Source organism: Empidonax traillii, unplaced genomic scaffold, assembly GCF_003031625.1.
Source record: "Empidonax traillii isolate 1590-97213 ecotype Southwest subspecies unplaced genomic scaffold, ASM303162v1 scaffold104:size2570737, whole genome shotgun sequence".
Taxonomy (NCBI): domain Eukaryota; kingdom Metazoa; phylum Chordata; class Aves; order Passeriformes; family Tyrannidae; genus Empidonax; species Empidonax traillii.
Genome location: NW_020955297.1, coordinates 454,400 through 471,439, shown reverse-complemented (window position 1 = coordinate 471,439; position 17,040 = coordinate 454,400). Strand labels below are relative to the sequence as shown.

Genomic DNA, 17,040 nt, shown 5'->3' with positions numbered 1-17,040 from the left:
CTGCCCCAAGGAGCAGCAGGGCTGTGACCCCCGGCAGGCACTCAGGGTCAGCCTTGCCCTGGGACAGGTGCCAGGCTGCCCTCCCGGGGCACACACACACACTGTGGACCCCCAACCACCCTGCCCGAGGGATGGGACTGCACGGTCCGAGCCAGCCCCAGCGTGCTGGTGGACATCGAGGCAGCCACGGACATCCAGCCCTGTGGTCTCACTGCCAGAAGAGGGTCACAGCCCCGGTTTCGCCAACCGTTTTCACCAACTGCAGCAGCTGATTATTTGCCTTGTGGGGCCACATCTCCTTGGCTAAGCCCTGGCCACTGGCAGAGGAAAGGTTGACACATCCTTGCCCCACCAGCTGATCCCATGGCTCCTGGAGGAGCTACTCGGGGTCTGCCCGGCGGGGTTTGATGTCACGGGTCTTCATGTAGGAGAGCAGCTGCTCGGGGATCTCAGCCAGCACATCCTTGGCCAGGCGGGCCATGCTCAGCACCTGGTTGCCGGAGTCATCCACGTAATCCCGAAATGGCACAAACTTTGAAGGCGAGAAGTTTGCAGCCCAGTTAGAAACAACCCTGTTGCTGTGGGGGATCAGTGAGGGGGGCTGAACATCTCTCACCCATGGGGGGCTGGGCTCAGTGCCAGTGTTACCTGTACAATGTCCCTCTCGGCGAACCGTCCCCGGGAAGACAACCGCACCTCGTCACCGTCCAGCTCCTCCATGGCTGGGGGTGACAGCTGGTGTCACCGAGCCTCGGTGGGGTGAACACCAGGGATGGAAACACCATCCCTTTGGATGCCTTTGGAGTCCCAGAGGAAGGGACAATGCCTCCATTTCCCTTCCATGGTGTCCCCAAGTCCCAACTCACCCTCAAACTCAGCCGGACCCACTCCCACGATGATGATGGACATGGGCAAGGCAGAAGCCTGTGAAGCAGAGGCAGGATGTCAGCTGGAGTAGTGCCCAATGTGGGGTGAACTCACAAGAACGATGGTGCACTTACGGTGACAATGGCCTCCTTGGTCTGCAGCATGTCGGAGATGACACCGTCAGTGATGATGAGGAGGACGTGGTACTGCGAGCCATCAGTCACCTGGGCAGCTGTCCTATGGGGACAAGGGATGGGGTCCCTCCAGCACCCCACTAGTGTGGGGCAACTGTCCCTGCTGTGGGACTGACGGCATTTGGGGATGGCAAAGGGGAGAGTCCCCTGGTGCTCACCCTGCCACCTGGTTGATGACGGGGGCAAAGTTGGTAGGACCGTAGAGCTGGACGGTGCGCAGGCTCTGGAGGTAGGACTCCAGCACACCCTCGATGCCACAGCAGCTGGGGTTCTCTGCATTGTTGTTCTGGGGGACAGGGATGGGCACTTGGAGGGGAACTATGGCTCCCGATGTCCCCCAGGCTGTGGGATGCCGGGGCAGGATGTGGCCAGGGTTCTTCCCCTTCTTGCCAAAGTGCTGTGGGCACCCCACAGCCAGCCCTGCCCCACAGCCAGGAGGTCTGGGTTCACCGTCAGCCCTGCCCTGCAGGGAGGGCGCACCAGGGGGAACTGGTGGGAAATCTTGCCGTCGGGTGGGACTTTGGCACCGAAGCCATAGGCAGGGAAGAGCTTGTCACTGTCGTAGTCCTGGATGACCTCCCCCACTGCCTTCAGCGCCAGGGCGTAGGCGCTCAGCTGGTAGGGGCTCACGTAGTGCAGCGAGGTGGGCTGTGATGGCAACCCTGCAGCACAGTGCCTGTCACACCTGCCCCATGGCCAGCCCCACAGCGACGGGGACCCCCCAGACACCGGCTGCACTCACCGTTGGAGGCCGTGAAGTCGATGGCGACGGTGAAATTCAGCTGCGTCCTTGGAGGGGAGAGCGAGGGAGGCTGCCGGGCCCACGGCACGGGGATACCATCTTCCAGCCCCACAGTGTGGGTGTTCCCCTGCACGGGCCCATCGTCTGGGCCCCCCCCTTCCCCCGCCAGCACCCCACAGGCCAGTGCCACCGTCCTGCACCCCCTCCCCAGCCCCCCTTGTCACGCCCAGGCTGCACCTTCACTGTCACCACCATCCTTGCCCTGAGACCCTCACCCACGGGGGGCCTCAAGGATCCGGGGGGCTCCTGGCCCCCCACTCACCCGCCCCGGATGTAGTCAACGAAGGTGAACTCGGACTCGACAGAGAAGGAGAGCAGTGTCACCTGCGGGCACAGGTGGTCAGACCCATCTGCCCTTGACCCCGGCAGGCACAGCAGATGGAGCATCCCCAGCCCCCTGAAGACAGGAGCCCCAGGAATGCTCTGGCCCTACTCACAGTGCCAGAATTCACATATTTCTTCTTCTTGCATTTCTTCCGGGGATTCAGCACCTGCGGGCACAGGGGTGGGTCGGTCCCAGAGTGGGCTGTCCCCCGCCCCCACTCCCAACCCACAGTCCTACCTCATACACTGTGAACTGACTCTGTGCTCGAGACAGCTCCCGGTAGCTTGTGGCAAATTCCCCGATGAAGTCGTGGCTGTGGGAGGAATGCGGGGTTGGCATGGCCAGGCACCCCACCTGCACCCCACAGCATCCAAGTGTCCCCTGCCTCACCTCCCATCCCGGTCCCAGTCGTACACATCTATCTTCACCGTTCTGAAAGCAAAGGTGGGCAGCAGGTGAGCCGTCAGCCTGGCTGGCACAGCCCCTCTGCCCCCTCATTTGGGGACACCCAGACCCTCAGCCCAGCCCGCAGCAAGCACCCTGCCCGCCAGCTGCCAGCAGAGCTCCCCTGCCTGCCCGGCCTGCGGCTCTGCCGGGAGGGAAGTGGGAAATTTGGGTCATGGCAGGGGCTCTGAAGAGGAGAGGGATGATTTTATGTAATTTGGGTTGCAAAAGAGAAAAAAACCCATCAGTCGGGACCCAATTCTGAGCTGCCTGTCAATGCAACGGGGCAAAACCCACAAAGAACTGCTCATTCCCTGCTCTGGCCCCATGACTGTCCCTGACCCTGTTCCCATACCGGTCGTAGTCGCCGTTGCAGAGGGCACGCACGGGGATGGTGAAGGGCTGCCACACTGGGTTGAGTGTGTTCTTCACCACCTCTGTCTTATGGCAGATGGTGAAGCTGTGGGGACAGGGCAGGGTTGAGGCACACCTACTGGTGACACCAGCACCCTGCCCACCCTTCCAGGCCCCTGTGCTCACGTGCCATCCTCGTTGCTGCGGTAGAAGACGAGGAAGGGGTCAGATTTTCCAAAGAAGTCCTTCTTGTCCAGCTTGTTAGCACACAGCTGCATTGTGATGATGTCCTGGGGACAGGGACTGTCACTGCCAGCCACCTTCTCACCCCAGTCACCAGCAGCTGCCTATGCTGAGGGGCCATGCAGCCCCCTCCTCACCAGGACACTCACCCGGCAGTTGCTCAGCTCCTCAGCCAGCAGCAGGATGGTCCCACATCGCTTCCCAGGGACCCCCCTGGGGACAGAGGCACCCCATCAGCTTGGGGACAAGGAGGACAGGCCAGGGGAAAGAGATGGGGTCAGGGTTGAGGCTTATGTCTCACAGCTGGTGCTTGTCAGTGTTACCAGAGTCCCCAGAGTGCAGGATGTTCAGGGAGGGGTCTCAGGGGACAGGTAGTGGGCACACAGTGTGGCATCCACTCCTCACCCCACCACAGGGTGTGACTCACGTGAGGGGTCTCTCCAGGCGTCCCCGCTGGGCCCCAATCACCTCCCCCAGTGCCACGAATGCCTGCCCCAGGAAGTCCTGTACCCCAAACACAGCACTGTGAGACCCCACAGAGTTTTGTCACAGTCCCTCACCACCCACATTCACCCCTCACCCTTCCAACTGATCCATGGGACCTGCCACCAGTTTGTCTCAGGGCCACCTCAAGTGTCCTGAATCCACTCTGTGCCCCAAGAGTCACCCCCCAGCCCAGGACTCATTGTGCAACCCCAGGACCACCCCAGGTGTCCACTCCCCATGTGCCTTGCACTCATTCTATGCTCCCAGGGCCAGTCTACAGCCCTGGACACATTGTGGACCTCTTAGGCCACCCTTCACCCATCCTGCCCTCCAAAAAACACTCCCATGGAGTGTCCTGGTCCCATCCTGCCCCATAAGGCACCCCCATGAGGGCTGGGTTCCCAGGGCAGAGCAGGTGCTGGTGCGTGGTGGGCACTTACCTTCTGCCAGTCCCCATGGAGCACGGAGAGATGGAAAATGGGTTAGAACCCTCCAAGGAGCACCTGTTCCCCCTGGGACAGCACCCACACAGGGCACAACCTCGGGGTGTCCCACCACACGTCCCTCCTGGCACAAGCTGTGCTCACCTGCTTTAAGGCAGAGCAGCTCTTGGAGTCCACGTTGTAGCTGGTGTGGGAGAGCAGAGCCCTGAGCTGGTGACTGCGGGGGTGCCCCAGCACACAGCCCTGCTTCCCCACCCATCTGGGCTTTTTGCCACTGTATCCTTATTTATTATCCTTATTTATTTTCCTTACTTATTATCCTTATTTATCACTCGGTGATAAATGACTCGGTGCTTTATTACAGCTTGAGTGGAGCCGAGCCCTTTACCAGCCACCCTACTCACACATCAAAGCGGAGGTTTTGCTTCTCCTCAAAGTAGTAGTCGAGGACGAACTTGCGGACGAAGTCGGGGTTCAGGGTGTTGTCGATCACCTCAGTGCGCCCAAACTGCAGGGAGAGGGGTGAGCATGGCCCCCCCCCCAGGACCCCTCCCCATCGCAGCTGCCTCGGCGCTAATCCCGGTGGGGGATTAGCGCTGCTGGCGGGGCTGGATCATTAGCGTGGACGAGGAGGGATCATAAACATGGGCACGGGTGGCCATATGGGCTTGTTTAACCCAGCCGGGGATTAGCCAGGAGTGGGGCCATGCTCACCTCCTTCCACTCGCTGCTCCCTGAGCCCTGCACGAAAAGGACCACCACTGCGGAGAGAGGAGCAGAGCCGGGCTGCCGTGCCGTGTCTGTGCCATGCCATGCGCCCTGCTCAACCCTGCCACTCACCTGGGTCAGACTTGGAGAAGGTGTCCATGTCCAGCAGGTTCCTGGGGGAACAGAACCAGGTGTGAGCCACCCTGAGTGCCACCTACCCGTCCCCATGTCCAACCCCCGATCATGGGCCAGCACAATGCCAGAAGGCCGTGCTGGCAACCGTGGCTAAGAGCCCCGGCACTCCAGGGAGACACGCTGGCTCCCACCGCAAGGTTCGGCGGGACAGGGGGGCGAGCGGCGAGCAGTGTCTCCAGCGCTGATGATGATTGAACATGACAGGGAACCCATTTACAGGATGAAACCTTCGCTGGTGCCGCCGGCGCCGGCTGAGTGCCCGCCGCGCCCCGGCAGCAGGAGCGTGGCTAATGGCGGGGTGCAGAAGTAGAAGAAAGGAGGCACTTGGAGCAGGGGCCGGGCGGCCGGAGGGCACCCCCCGACACAGCTACCGGCAGAGCGATTGATCGTCGTCCTGTGCACGGTGTGACGCCGGAAAGTGCCGGGGGCTGCGACCGGCTCTGCTGGGATACTTCCCGCACCCCCGAGGTGCCAGCACAGGGTGGGGGCACGGCCAGGGACTGCGGGCTAAAACAGCTCCCCTGGCCCCAGCGCCCAGGAGATCCCACCCTGTACAGGGCTGAGCCGTGGGGCTGCGAAGCCGAAGCCTGCCTCTGCCCTGGACTATCTCCAGGTGTGATTCCCTGGTTCCTGCTCGGAGCTGCCCGGTCCCTCGGCCCTGCAGCCCCTCTGCCTGCTGTCCGTGGGGCTGGCAGCGGGGACTGGGGCTCAGCCGCAGGGAGAGGGTACGGCAGCCCCTCGCCCAGCCCAAAGTTTGCAGGATGTGCTAGAAGTGGCCACCCAGGCAGGGAGCTCTGTGCCACAGGAGCCGCCCAGGAGGCTGCTGGTGCCGATCCCTGCGGGCGGGACCCCCGGCCGCGAGCAGCGGTGCCTCCAGCTATATTTAGCCGCCGGCAGATCGGCTCAGCCACGGCCGCTTGCCCCGCGGACCCCGACCAGGAGCCGGGGTACCGAGCAGCCCCTCTCCCGCAGCCCCCGTCCCGCCATCGCCAAGGCTGCCCGGCTCCTGGTTCCGTCTCCTTGCACCGGGCTCGCCGAGCCGGGCAGCCGCCCGCTGCCACCGCTGGCACCCCGCGCCCCGCCAGCATCACCCACGTCCTACAAACATCCCCCCGAGCGGGGCCGTTCCTGCTCCGGGTGAGGGCAGGGGCTCCTCCACACAGCCGTGCCCGGTGCCAGCATCCACTGGGACCCCCGCAAAGGGGATAGGATTTGTCCCCATGTGTGGCAGCAGGGCAGAGGAGCGCTGGGCACACACCGTGGCACCCAGAGCTACCCGGGGAGCGAGCAGGACCCGCAGCCCACAGCCCCGGAGCCAGGGGCTGACCGGCGGGAAGCGGGACGCGGCGAGCAGCCACACAGCACATCCCGTTGCGTTTCGCACCCATCCCTGTCCAGAGACCAGTCACCGCCCGCCCGCTCCCCGGCCCCGCTCCCGGCTCACCGGCAGGACACGGTGAGCTCCACCTTGGTACCCGGCACGCTGCCGGTCGCCGGCTCCAGAGCTCCCGGAGCCGCCATCCCCGCCCGGGCGCCGCCGATGCTCCGCGCCGCCTCCTCCCGCGCCGCCGAGAAGGCGCGCCCGGGGGCGGGTACGGCACGGGCACGGCACGGCTCGGCTCGGGCACGGCACAGACACGGGCACGGCTCGGCTCGGGCACGGCTCCGGAGAGGAACGGCACGGGCACGAGGCGGCTCGGCACAGGCAAAGCACATCTTGGGCACGACAGCCCTCTCCCGCCGGCACCGCCCCCTCGGCCACCGGGGGCGGCTCAGACACAACTCCCGGCCCGGCTCCCCCGGGAGCTCCCGCCCGGGGCTGCAGCCTCCCCACTCCGAGGCGGAGGGTCTCAGCCTCCATCCCACCCTCCCGGTCCCGGCTCGGCGTTATTTTGGTGCCGCCGCTCCCGGGGCGTGGGCCGGGCTATTTAGAGTGAGCAGCGCCCCCGGCAGAGCGGCTCCCCCCACGCCGCCCCCCACCCGGCCTTGCCGCCCGCTGCCCCCAGCCCAGAGAGGAGGCAGGAAAGGGCACAGCTCTGGTCATTTACTGCAGAGACTCGCCGAAGCCCCTGCACCTCCCCAGCCCCAGGCGGGGGGGCCGGCGGCAGGCACTGGGTGCAGCAGGTGCCCGCACCGAGAAGGGGGTCCCAGGACTCTGTGGGAGGACTCGCCAGTCCCGGTTTTCCAGGCAGTGGTCGGGGAACGCCGTGTTCAGAGGGTGCTGCTGCCTCTCAGTCCCACGCCCCTTGCAAACTGCTCGAGGAGGCCACCGATGGCCCCTGAGGGGCTGGGGGGCACGGCCTTCAGGCCGATGGTCCGGCTGTAGCTGGCCAGAAAGGCGGAACGCACTTCTTCCAGCCGGGACTCGCGGTCCAGCCTAGGAGAGAGAAGGGGAGGTCAGTGATTGCAGCCATCCCTCCCCCCTTCCCAGCTCTTACTCCTGACATAGGGCTGGCAGCAGGGCTGGGTCTCTATCCACAGTGCCAGCAGGTCTGTGGTGCTCAACTGGCTGCCGTGGCCGAGGCTGTGCCAGCCCCAAAAAGCTCCATCTACAGCAGCTGGTCCCACTGCTCCTTCATCCAAGCCAAGGAGTTGCTCACAGCCTCAGCCTCCTGCTCCCCCCGGGTCTCCTCCTTCACACACACCCCCTCCCCAGTTTCTCCCACCACCATGGTGCTCACAAGGCCGCAGTTCGTACACACTTGCTGCTTTGGCCAAGTGGGTGGTGACGTCAGCCCCTGAGCCAGCTCCCCTCCTTGCACAGTGTTCCCAGATGGAGCCTGTCCACATGTGCCATGCCTGGACAGTTGCTTCCAACCTCCTCGCAACCATTTCTCACTGCCACCAGCCTCAGTCTCTCATGCTTGTTCCAGCACAGACAGCTTTGGGGAAGGGGGGGCCGAGAGGGAGCAGACAAGGTGACAAAAGCCCCAAGGAATGCTCCAGCCATAGGAAGAGGAGACCTGAGTGGCGCTTTACTTCTGCTCCCCAGCACGGCTGCTCTTAGCAAGCAGGAGCAGAGTAGGGCATGGCTTCCCACGGGACCTGCTCTCCTCTCCAGCTGATCCACACACCTGGTTAGGGGTAGGGGGAAGACAGCAGAGGGAAGACAAAATTTCAGCTGAGGGAGCAGGGGAAAGCAAGGCTGGGGCTCAGAGGCAGCTATTCAAGCGCTCTGGCCTAAAACAGTCCTTGCTGTGGTGCCTCTGCGACATGCCAGTGGTTCCCAGAGAGATTAAGACATTCCTCAAAGGTCACTCCAAGGGCACAGTACGAACCTTCCCCATAAAAAATTCTCTTTAATCTCTCCAGCGCCTGGGCTGGCTATAAATTGGCACAGCTCATCTGAATGGAAGTGTTAACCACCCACAGCCAACAGCTTCGGTCCGGAAACAGCAGCAAGAGGATATGGTGGGAGGCCTATAAACAGCAAGCAAAGCTGAGGCAGCCAACCAGGCCGCTGTTTACTGTGTCTGATAATAAAGAGAAGCCAGAGGGCAAAAAAAAAGGCAACAACATATCTAAACACATTAAAAAGATGCTTTTTGGCAACCTAATTAGGACGTGGAACTTGAAAACCTGCTAGCATTAAAAATAAGCTCCATGAAGGCAGGACTTACTTGCACCAGAGTGCAGTGATCTTAGATGTCACGCGCAGAGGTAAGCGAGGGTGTGCAGCAGTTAGGTCCCGTGGCTTGTGGCTCTCACACTTCTTTACAGGGCACATTTTGTGTTTGGATTTTTGGGTTTCTTTCAAGCAGTGACACACTCCAAGGCACTGGGTCAAGCAGCTGGCCACTGCTCCACACCAAACCCTGCAGACCCGGCTGCACCGTGTCACCCCGAGCAGTTCCCTGCGGAGGCAGGTTGCGCTTCCCTGCCAAATCCACGGCACTCTGCCCCGCTACACTTCCTACAGCCTGCCCGCTCGCCTGCAGCTTGGGGTGCAGCATGAGAGGAGGCTGTCAAAGCCCCAGCTCGAAGTAAGCCCTGACAAGCCCCACACAAGCACAAGAAGTAGGCTGTGAAAAGCGTACCTTCATCGAGCTGCTGCCAGTGGAGATGCAAAGTGGGAACTTAAATGGAATTTTTAAAAAAATCAACTGTGCCAGGCTGAGAAAAAATGGGATAAAACCACAATGGGGTCCTGAGCAAACAGGGCTGATGCAGAGCAGAAGGAGGGTGCAGGCGTCAGGGCAAGCTCAACACAACATCCCTGGGAACTACTCATCCTTTCCACACGGTGGCTGGTTCCAGCACCCGTGGTTGAGTGGTCCCCAGACCCCAAGCACCCCACAGCAGAAGCACCACCCCTGTTCCCCTCCCTTTGGACCTGCTTCCCTGAGCAGCCACCCTCCAAAGTGCGTGAGCCTAAGGCCTCTCAACTTTGATCCATGTTTCTCTACCAAATTCCCTACTCTGACGTTGGATCCAACTCCAAGGGCAGCAACAACTTGCTGGTGTTCAGCAGCCAAGCACAGCCAGGTTTGCAGCATAGTAAAGTAGTCACTATTTAGATGCCTTCTGCTCCCTCGCCCATCCCAAAACAACTGCAGGAGCAGCTCAGCATGTCCTCAGGAAAGGAGGAGCAGAAATCCCAGCCAGGCAATGTCCGACATCTCTTGTGATTTTTTGATCTGTCAATTCATGGGTCTTGTAGCTTCACCGTAACTTGAGGGCAGCTGCTCTGCTCTGTTCAGCAGCACAGCACGCAGCCCCATGAGACAGCAAGCCAGGGCAGCCAGCCTGTCTCACAGGAGATGTTGGGTTTCACGTCTCTTGCCCTCTGCCTCCAAAGCACATATGCAGATCTCGGTCAGGGACCGAGCGTCTGGCAGCACAGCTCTTGCACTGCTTGCTAGCAGCAGCCCCTGGTCTGCCATTCCAGCTTCTTGATGGAGAGTTTGCAGCCTGAAGGCACAAGCCAAAGTTCTCCTCTAATGGCAATTAAAGCACATCTCCAGTCTTTCAAGCATCCAGAGGTGACTTTCTATTTGGGGAGGAACATTTGCCTCCCAGCCATTTTACGTGGCAGGATGTGGCAGGATGCAGGGTCTCTGTGGCTCTGCACTGGCCAGATGTAGCACCTGCAAATGATGCTGCACAAGGCCAGACAAAACCAGGATTACAGAAGGAAAGCCCTTCTCTTACAGAAGCAAGGATCTGACTCCAGTGGGGAAATGTAGGTGAGCAAAATCCAAAAAGCAAGAAAATCTGGGTTACCAGTCCTGTCCTGACAAGCATGCATCCTCGAATGCGCACTATCATGCCCAAATTCAGCATCTTCGGGGAAGAGAGAAAAGCCTCTTCTTCCTACAGAAAGCAAAGTGCTCCCCCATCATTAGGCAGAGAAAGTGACAGCTTCTTTCCGTGTTCAGCATAAGTAAAGAGTGCTCAGGGACTGAGTTTGCGGATGGAAAACATCAAGGCAGAGAAGACGGAACAGTTTGTTATGAGCTCCCAGGCTTCCCTGAAAGTGCCAGGGTGATAAAGTTCCAGTGCTCGCAGCCAGCCAAGGGACCCAAGGAGAGATCCTGCATTTGAGACACTTACAGGCAAGTGCTAGGGAACTCATCCGGGAAGCTGCAAGGGAGAGAGGCGTCTGCGCTCAGGATTGCCTGCTCCCGAATACTGCCACACCCTGTCACCATCTGCCAGCTGCCAAAGTCTGTGGAAACGGAAGATCCGGGCAGAGAATGGTCCGCTGATCTGGGGCAGAGAGAGAGGGAGACGGCGCGATCAGTCAGGTCATCAGCCACATGCCTCTCACGGGCGCTGGTGCCAGGGACCTGCCGGGCGGACGGCCAGCAGCGCCTGTGCCAGCAGCGTTGACACTCGGGGCCCAGGGTGCAACAAGCAGCTCTGGCTGGGCCCCAGGCCAAGCCTTTCCTTTGAAAGCGAGGGCAGAGCCAAGCTGGCTGGGGCCGACAAAGCAGCAGGAGCACACCGGGAGCCGGACAGGAGGCAGCCAGCAAGAAGCAGATGGCCATGCAGAACTGAGAAACCTGTTAGTGAGATGCAACAGCACATCTTGCCCTGAATGTGGATGTTGTGCTGTACAAGGCGCATTCCCCTGTTGCTTGTTAGCACATCCCAGCGTAGAACAGTGAATGAAGGTTGTGACTTGGTTAGTGCTGAGAAAGACTTAGAGATCCTCGTACCAGCAGCAGTTACAAAGCAGATCACTCTTGAGGCATTCCCACCAAATCTTAACAGAGCAACGCTCAAGACACCCCCAGGGCACCTCCCTCCAGCCCCTGAACTTTTTATTCTTGTGTTAGAAGGACGGACTGTGCCGGAAACCAGGTGACAAAACATCCTTAAGATAGGATAAACAGCCAAGGGAGGATAATTGTTTGATGTACGCAACCTCCCACCAGGAAAGAAGGAAGCATGAAACATGGTAAGTAAATTCGAGGCGTCCCTCCAAAATCTTGGAGAAGAGGGCACAGTCACTTGAGACAAACCCAGAGCTCTTGGCCTCCAAGGGAGCAAGCAATTACTGTGCCTTGCTGCACAGCAGAGTGTACATAGCTGGAAGCACAGCCTGTGGCAGAGCTGCTCAATTACACACTACCAAGATCTTCTGGATAATTTATCTGAGTTCTGCTGGGCAGAGAGCAGTGCACCAGCTCCAGCTCTGCTGGGCCAGGTACTTGCACGCTGTCTTCACAGCTAAGAATAGCAGTGGCGCACTGCAGCTGCTCCCCAAGGGACCAGGAGAACAGCCAGGAAGACAGGACCTCCCACAGCAAGAAGGACCTGAGCAAGACTGGAAGGCAATGGTGGGAAGAGATGCACAGCAGGAAACCTATTTGCAACCCCGATCTAATTCCAGGCCTGCCATTTAACTGGTCTGATCAATACAGCCAAGTTTGAGCAGTCTGAAACACGGTCCTAAGCTGGCTGTGCAAGCAGAGAAGGGGAGTCACACAGCTGCATGTCAGCTTCCCATCACAGCTGCAGTCTGGGGGTAACACCTGTGTCTGGCAGCTGAAGCTCTGGAAGGGCATCACAGCAGAAATCAGGAAGGGCAGAGCTTCACCTGTTCTTGTTCTTTGGCTGCTCAGTGAACCAAGGAGTGAGGGTCAGAGTACTGGGAGAACCCCTTCTTGCAAAAAGGTGTCTTTCCTGGGTACATAATGCCAAAGTAAGAGTGAGGGCACTTCACTGAAAGCAAAAGTGCAGCATACACTCTTAGGAAGACCTTGTGAAGATCAGACAGGGATAACATTCCCTGGAAAGAAAGGAATTTGTAAGGGAAGGGGAGCAGCTCTTCAGTGACATCTACACCTCTTCCTGCCTTTGGAAGATAAAGTGGAGGAAGTCAGTGAGAAGGAGAGCAGGCAGAGCATTTGGGCCAAGAGCATGGTGCCATGCTGGGAACAGTGCAGGAAGCCAGGGAGAAGCATGGAGGAATACTGCTTCAGTGCAGAGGGAAGGGGAGGATGTCACCTCCCTGAGAGTACAGCACAGCCAGACAAGAAAAATGAGGATGTCATATGCAGTGACAAGAAATTGAGCTAAAGCAGTGAAGAGTCCAAAGGCAATGGGCTCAGGCTGAAAGCAGGCAAGGACAGGATTCTGCTAGAAAACTAATGAGTGCTGAACAGAGGATAGGTTTGTAGCCAGGCAGAAACAAAGGTTCTGGAGGGAGTGAGTCTGAATGGCAGAGGAGGGCCTGGGCTGCACCAGGACCTCCAGATGAAGGTGAAAAGAACTGAGCAGAGCTCTGCAGCTCTTGCAAAGGAGAATAGTTTCCAGAGCCTGCCCAGGAGACTGTGCATACATGGGAAGTCATGATCCAGGGCACCAGGGACAGTAAAAGTGTCCCTCTGCCCAATATCAACAACCACACCAGTCAGGTAACTCTGTGCTAAAGAAGGTGAACAGAAAATTGTTTCCTGGTTTGGGTGTGTGGTCTTAGCCTCCAGCTGCTGGTCACCCTCCATGGTTGTCAGCTAAGATTAGACTGATCTTACACCACATCTTGGAGGTAGATCAAGTCATCTTTTGAATCCTGTCTTGAACAGGCTGATAAAAGCATCATGTACCTCCTACAAGACTGACTCTCAGTGACTCTCTAGCCCTCCAGCCCTGGCTGGGGTCCCTAACCCTGTCAAGCAGCTGTGCAAGCTTAGTAAGGTTACATCTGACCTAACAACACTGGGGTCTAGGAGTTCAAGGCAGTCAATTCCTTGTCTTGCTTCCAGGCAGCAGAATAAACACTTGTCAATTAACTGAATACACTGATTGACTCTGCAATGAGTCTAGGTCACCTCCCTCCCAGCACAGAGATCTGAGCCTAGCCAGCAGAGCTAAGATATCGTGGCAGACTTTCCCCTTTATTCCCAAAGTCTTCTCCAGGGAGGCTCCTGAGGAAGTGTCACAACCAACAAACATCTCGAACAGCCCTGAGAGACAGGAGAGACCAAGGCTGAGAAGGCAGAGCATGGGAAATCTTGTGTTTGCACTGCAAGGGCAGCAGAGCTTCTTAAAAGCTGAGCTTGGCCTGAGACCAAGACCAGATCTCTGGGGTGACTGCACCCCAGTCAGTGCTAGAGATGAAAGTCTTCCTGTTATTTCTACCCTGAAGGCTCCTTGGAAAGTCTCACTGCAGAGGCTTTTGGAGCAAACTGGAGCTGCTGGGACACCAGGACCAGACCCCAGGTCTGTAAGAACAACATGTGTGCAACATTTGACAGCCATGGCAGAGGCTGGCTAGCTGTGAGGGCAGCACTGAGGCTCTGGGGAAGCAGCAGGACAATGACAGCAAAGCTGACATGGATGTCAGGAGGAGATGAGATACAGCATGTCTTCAAGTCACTGTCTCTGCCACAGACATCTAATGGCAGACAGAAAAAGAATCAAAGTGAGCTTCACACACCCACCTCTTCAGGTCCATGAGTGGGAAGAAACTCCCTCAAAAGTGCAAGATTAACAAAATTAAATTAGCAAAACAGACATGAGCTGCAAGCTGTTCCTTCACACAAGGAAGGACCTCTCGCAGGCCATAAACTGGCAGCTCCTAGCCTGGAATGGTTCCTTTTAATTAGGTCAGTGCTTCCCATGCAACATGCTGCACAAGGCAGAGCATTTCAGAGCACATGGACGCTCGCCTGCCAGAGGAGAGGCAACACTGGAGGCAGAGCAACATTCAGGGATCCTTCTCTTTCTTAATACGTCACTGAGATGGGTGCCAACAGCAAGGCTCCCATCCTGCCCCGTGCTGCCCCCGCTCACCTGATGTATTTCTACACACCTAGGACTATTTGGGAAGCAGCTCATTTGCCAGCATATGTTGTGTGCCTCAAACCGAAGCGTTAAGAAGGTTCTGTACGCGCAGGCAGACTGTGGCAACCTGGAGTAAAGGGCAGCCTTTCCCACCTTTGCGTGGGAAATTCTGGCAAGGAGTATGGCTCTCTGCCAAGTACTGAGAGCCCTGGCTGGATCCCAAGCAGTTATCTACAGGCTGATAGTGCCCGAGCAGCCCGTCCTCTGCGAGCACAACCATTTCTGACTGCAGAACGTCATGTGCCAGCCGGCAAGCCCATTTTGTGATGCAGTCGTGCAATAATTACAGAAAACATTCCTGTAAACAATTCCTCTCCTGCTGTGGTTACTATCCCAACCTGTCACATCACAGATAAACCTTCTGAGCAAGGTGGCTGTAAGGAACAAGACATGTAGTCTTCTCACTAACAAAACACCCAAAGTCAAGGGGCAGCAGCTTCTCTGTCTCGCTCTGTTCTCACTGGACTTCCAGACCCACAGGTGAGCCATCTGCAGACCTTAAATAAAATAAGGGAGTTCTCTGTGGCTGTTGGTCAAAGCAGATCCTCTGCAATTTAACTCCTGCAAATCTTGACTCTCCAGATCAAAGGACTTTGGGTTTTGTTTAATTGACTTAGCAAAAGCACATTCAACCAAAGATTATCCAGCTGCTAATCCACATTAGTGCCATGTACGCACACGCTAAATCCCTGACACAGATACAGATTTTTTCTGCAGTGTCATGGGACACTCAGACTGTGTCAAATGCAAACATAGGACATGGTTTGCAAGCTGTTACCCCCTCGGGTTTGATTAAAGACAAGCTGTCTGCCATACTTGGAGCTCTCTGTCTGTAGAACTAGCAGCATCTTGTCCTACTCTGCAAATAGTCTGCACAGTATCTTCCTGCATGTTTGTCCTCAGCAGATGTGATCTTACCATAACATTGGAAAAAGCCAGAAAGACTGTCAGGAATTTGTCTTTGTATTGCTTTGCCTAACAAGAACCATCCTGGGATTTAAAGGTACCCATGACCTCTGGATCAGAGAAGAATGCACAAGATGGGCTGGTGAGGTGACAGCAGCAGCAGCCTGCTAACTGTGAGGCCATCCTGGTCAGGAGTGGGACTTGGCTCCCACTGTCGGATTGGACTTTCGTAAACACTTCTTTTAGGACAGCCTAGTTCCCCTCCCAGGCCCTACTCACCTGTCCTGCCTTCCTGTTCCCTCCAGAGCTCCCCTGCCTGCCAGCACCTGAACTGGGCTGTTGACCTGAACTACCTGAAGGCTGCCTGCTGGCATGTTACAAGCGACCATTTTAACCACTGCAGCAGCAGTTGAGAAAAGTGTTTTGTTGCTATGGCCACACAAACAGAGGATCAGGAAGTCAAGTACAGTAGTTTCTTCATCTTAAGAGCCTTGGGTGTTAAGTGCGAGCAGCACTGCAGGGATAAAGGTATTTTTGGCATCCTGATCAATCTTTGTGCTCCTGCTTTTTCATCTTAGTCCCACCATTTTTCAGGAGGTGAGGGACAGAATTTACCTCTTCTTTCCATCACAGATACACTCCTTCTCCACCCAAAATGGGACTCATTCTTTCCTTCAGGGTGGAAAATGATGACTGAAGGTACTGTGATATCCATTACCTGCATGGAGCTCACCAGACTAATTCAGACTAACATAGTCTAAGCAGGGAGACCAAAGCCAAGTGGAGTAAGAGTCTCTCTCTCTGGAGAAAACATAACCATGCTCATGCCCCAAAAGGTGTAACCTGTGTCAGTGTCTGACAAGGCAACCCTAACCCCTCCCATGGTGCTCTTCTGCCTCCTCTGTTTCTCCTCTTTGCTCTTGCAGAGCAGAGAGTGGCTGAAGCATCATAAACTGCTTCTTCCAGAGCACTGCTGCAAGCTTGCCACCAGCCCTGAACAGCCTGTCAGGCCTTGGGAATGGCATGAGACAGGAACTGCGGCACTACCATCGTGAACAAAGCAGCTCCCAAGATAAGCTGTTTTCTTTCCAGTTATTTTATTCTATTCCTGGGAGATTCACTTCATCTTACAGAGAATGTAGAAGTGGACCCCAGCAACAACTCAAACCCCTCCTTATCCCTGTCTTTCCCCGGGGAGAACAGTTAGCATCATTTATGAAAACCGTCAGACACTGGTTTTCCTCTGAAATCAAGAAACTAGTTAAGAAAGTCTCATAAATTTTCAATGCTTTACTTGTTTGTCATTTTATTTTCCATATGATGAGACAGCCCTAAAATTTGGCTGATGGCTGTTTCGGAATCACTAGAAAAAGACTCATCTGAAAACCTGCAGAGACTACACGGGCATTTGACGCTGTTAACAGCAACCTCTTATCTAAGAGCCTCTTTATTCCCTGTTGGCCTAAACACATGGTGTTTGCTCCACAGGCTCTGCTCTTTCTTCCCTAGCCTAGCTCACTGCTCGACTTTGCCCTATCGCAGCATCAGTCTCCGGAAGGGTGCCAGAATATCCTTTGTTATAGCATGAGATTAGGCTCAGGTCCAGGGTCCCCATTCCCCAGCTGCCCAGCAGGAACACACAGCCTTCCAGGTGGAATCCTTTGTGCCGGCGTGGCACTCGCAGCTTGCTCCCAACAGACTCCTACCTCTGCTTGCCACCAGCACCCAGAGTTTTTCCCAACCTGCAGTGTCAGGAGGGTTAGCAGGTGGAAGGAGGGA

General features: G+C 57.1%; 2 protein-coding genes across 2 annotated transcripts in view; both read right to left on the bottom strand.

Moving 5' to 3' along the window:
• Positions 1–124: 124 nt before the first annotated feature.
• CPNE9 (copine family member 9) lies at positions 125–6,610 on the bottom strand. The gene is made up of 21 exons (XM_027882249.1): positions 6,506–6,610; positions 4,999–5,039; positions 4,873–4,919; positions 4,563–4,666; positions 4,303–4,342; positions 4,156–4,158; positions 3,657–3,733; positions 3,379–3,442; positions 3,173–3,276; positions 2,988–3,092; positions 2,579–2,620; positions 2,426–2,501; positions 2,301–2,354; positions 2,126–2,187; positions 1,804–1,850; positions 1,542–1,723; positions 1,220–1,347; positions 1,002–1,104; positions 867–924; positions 649–722; positions 125–532 (listed from the first exon to the last, which is right to left on the bottom strand). Exons 1-21 carry the CDS (start codon positions 6,580–6,582, stop codon positions 380–382), a joined length of 1,641 nt encoding a protein of 546 aa, XP_027738050.1. The 5' UTR covers positions 6,583–6,610; the 3' UTR covers positions 125–379.
• A 476-nt stretch (positions 6,611–7,086) lies between these two features.
• MTMR14 (myotubularin related protein 14) overlaps positions 7,087–17,040 on the bottom strand; it is a 36,698-nt gene continuing 26,744 nt past the window's right edge. Inside the window, exons 17-18 of the mRNA XM_027882244.1 lie at positions 10,615–10,770; positions 7,087–7,438 (exon numbers count right to left, since the gene is read on the bottom strand). Of these exons, the coding sequence (XP_027738045.1) occupies positions 7,273–7,438; positions 10,615–10,770 (322 nt within the window). The 3' untranslated portion in view covers positions 7,087–7,272. The remainder of the gene's footprint in view (positions 7,439–10,614; positions 10,771–17,040) is intronic.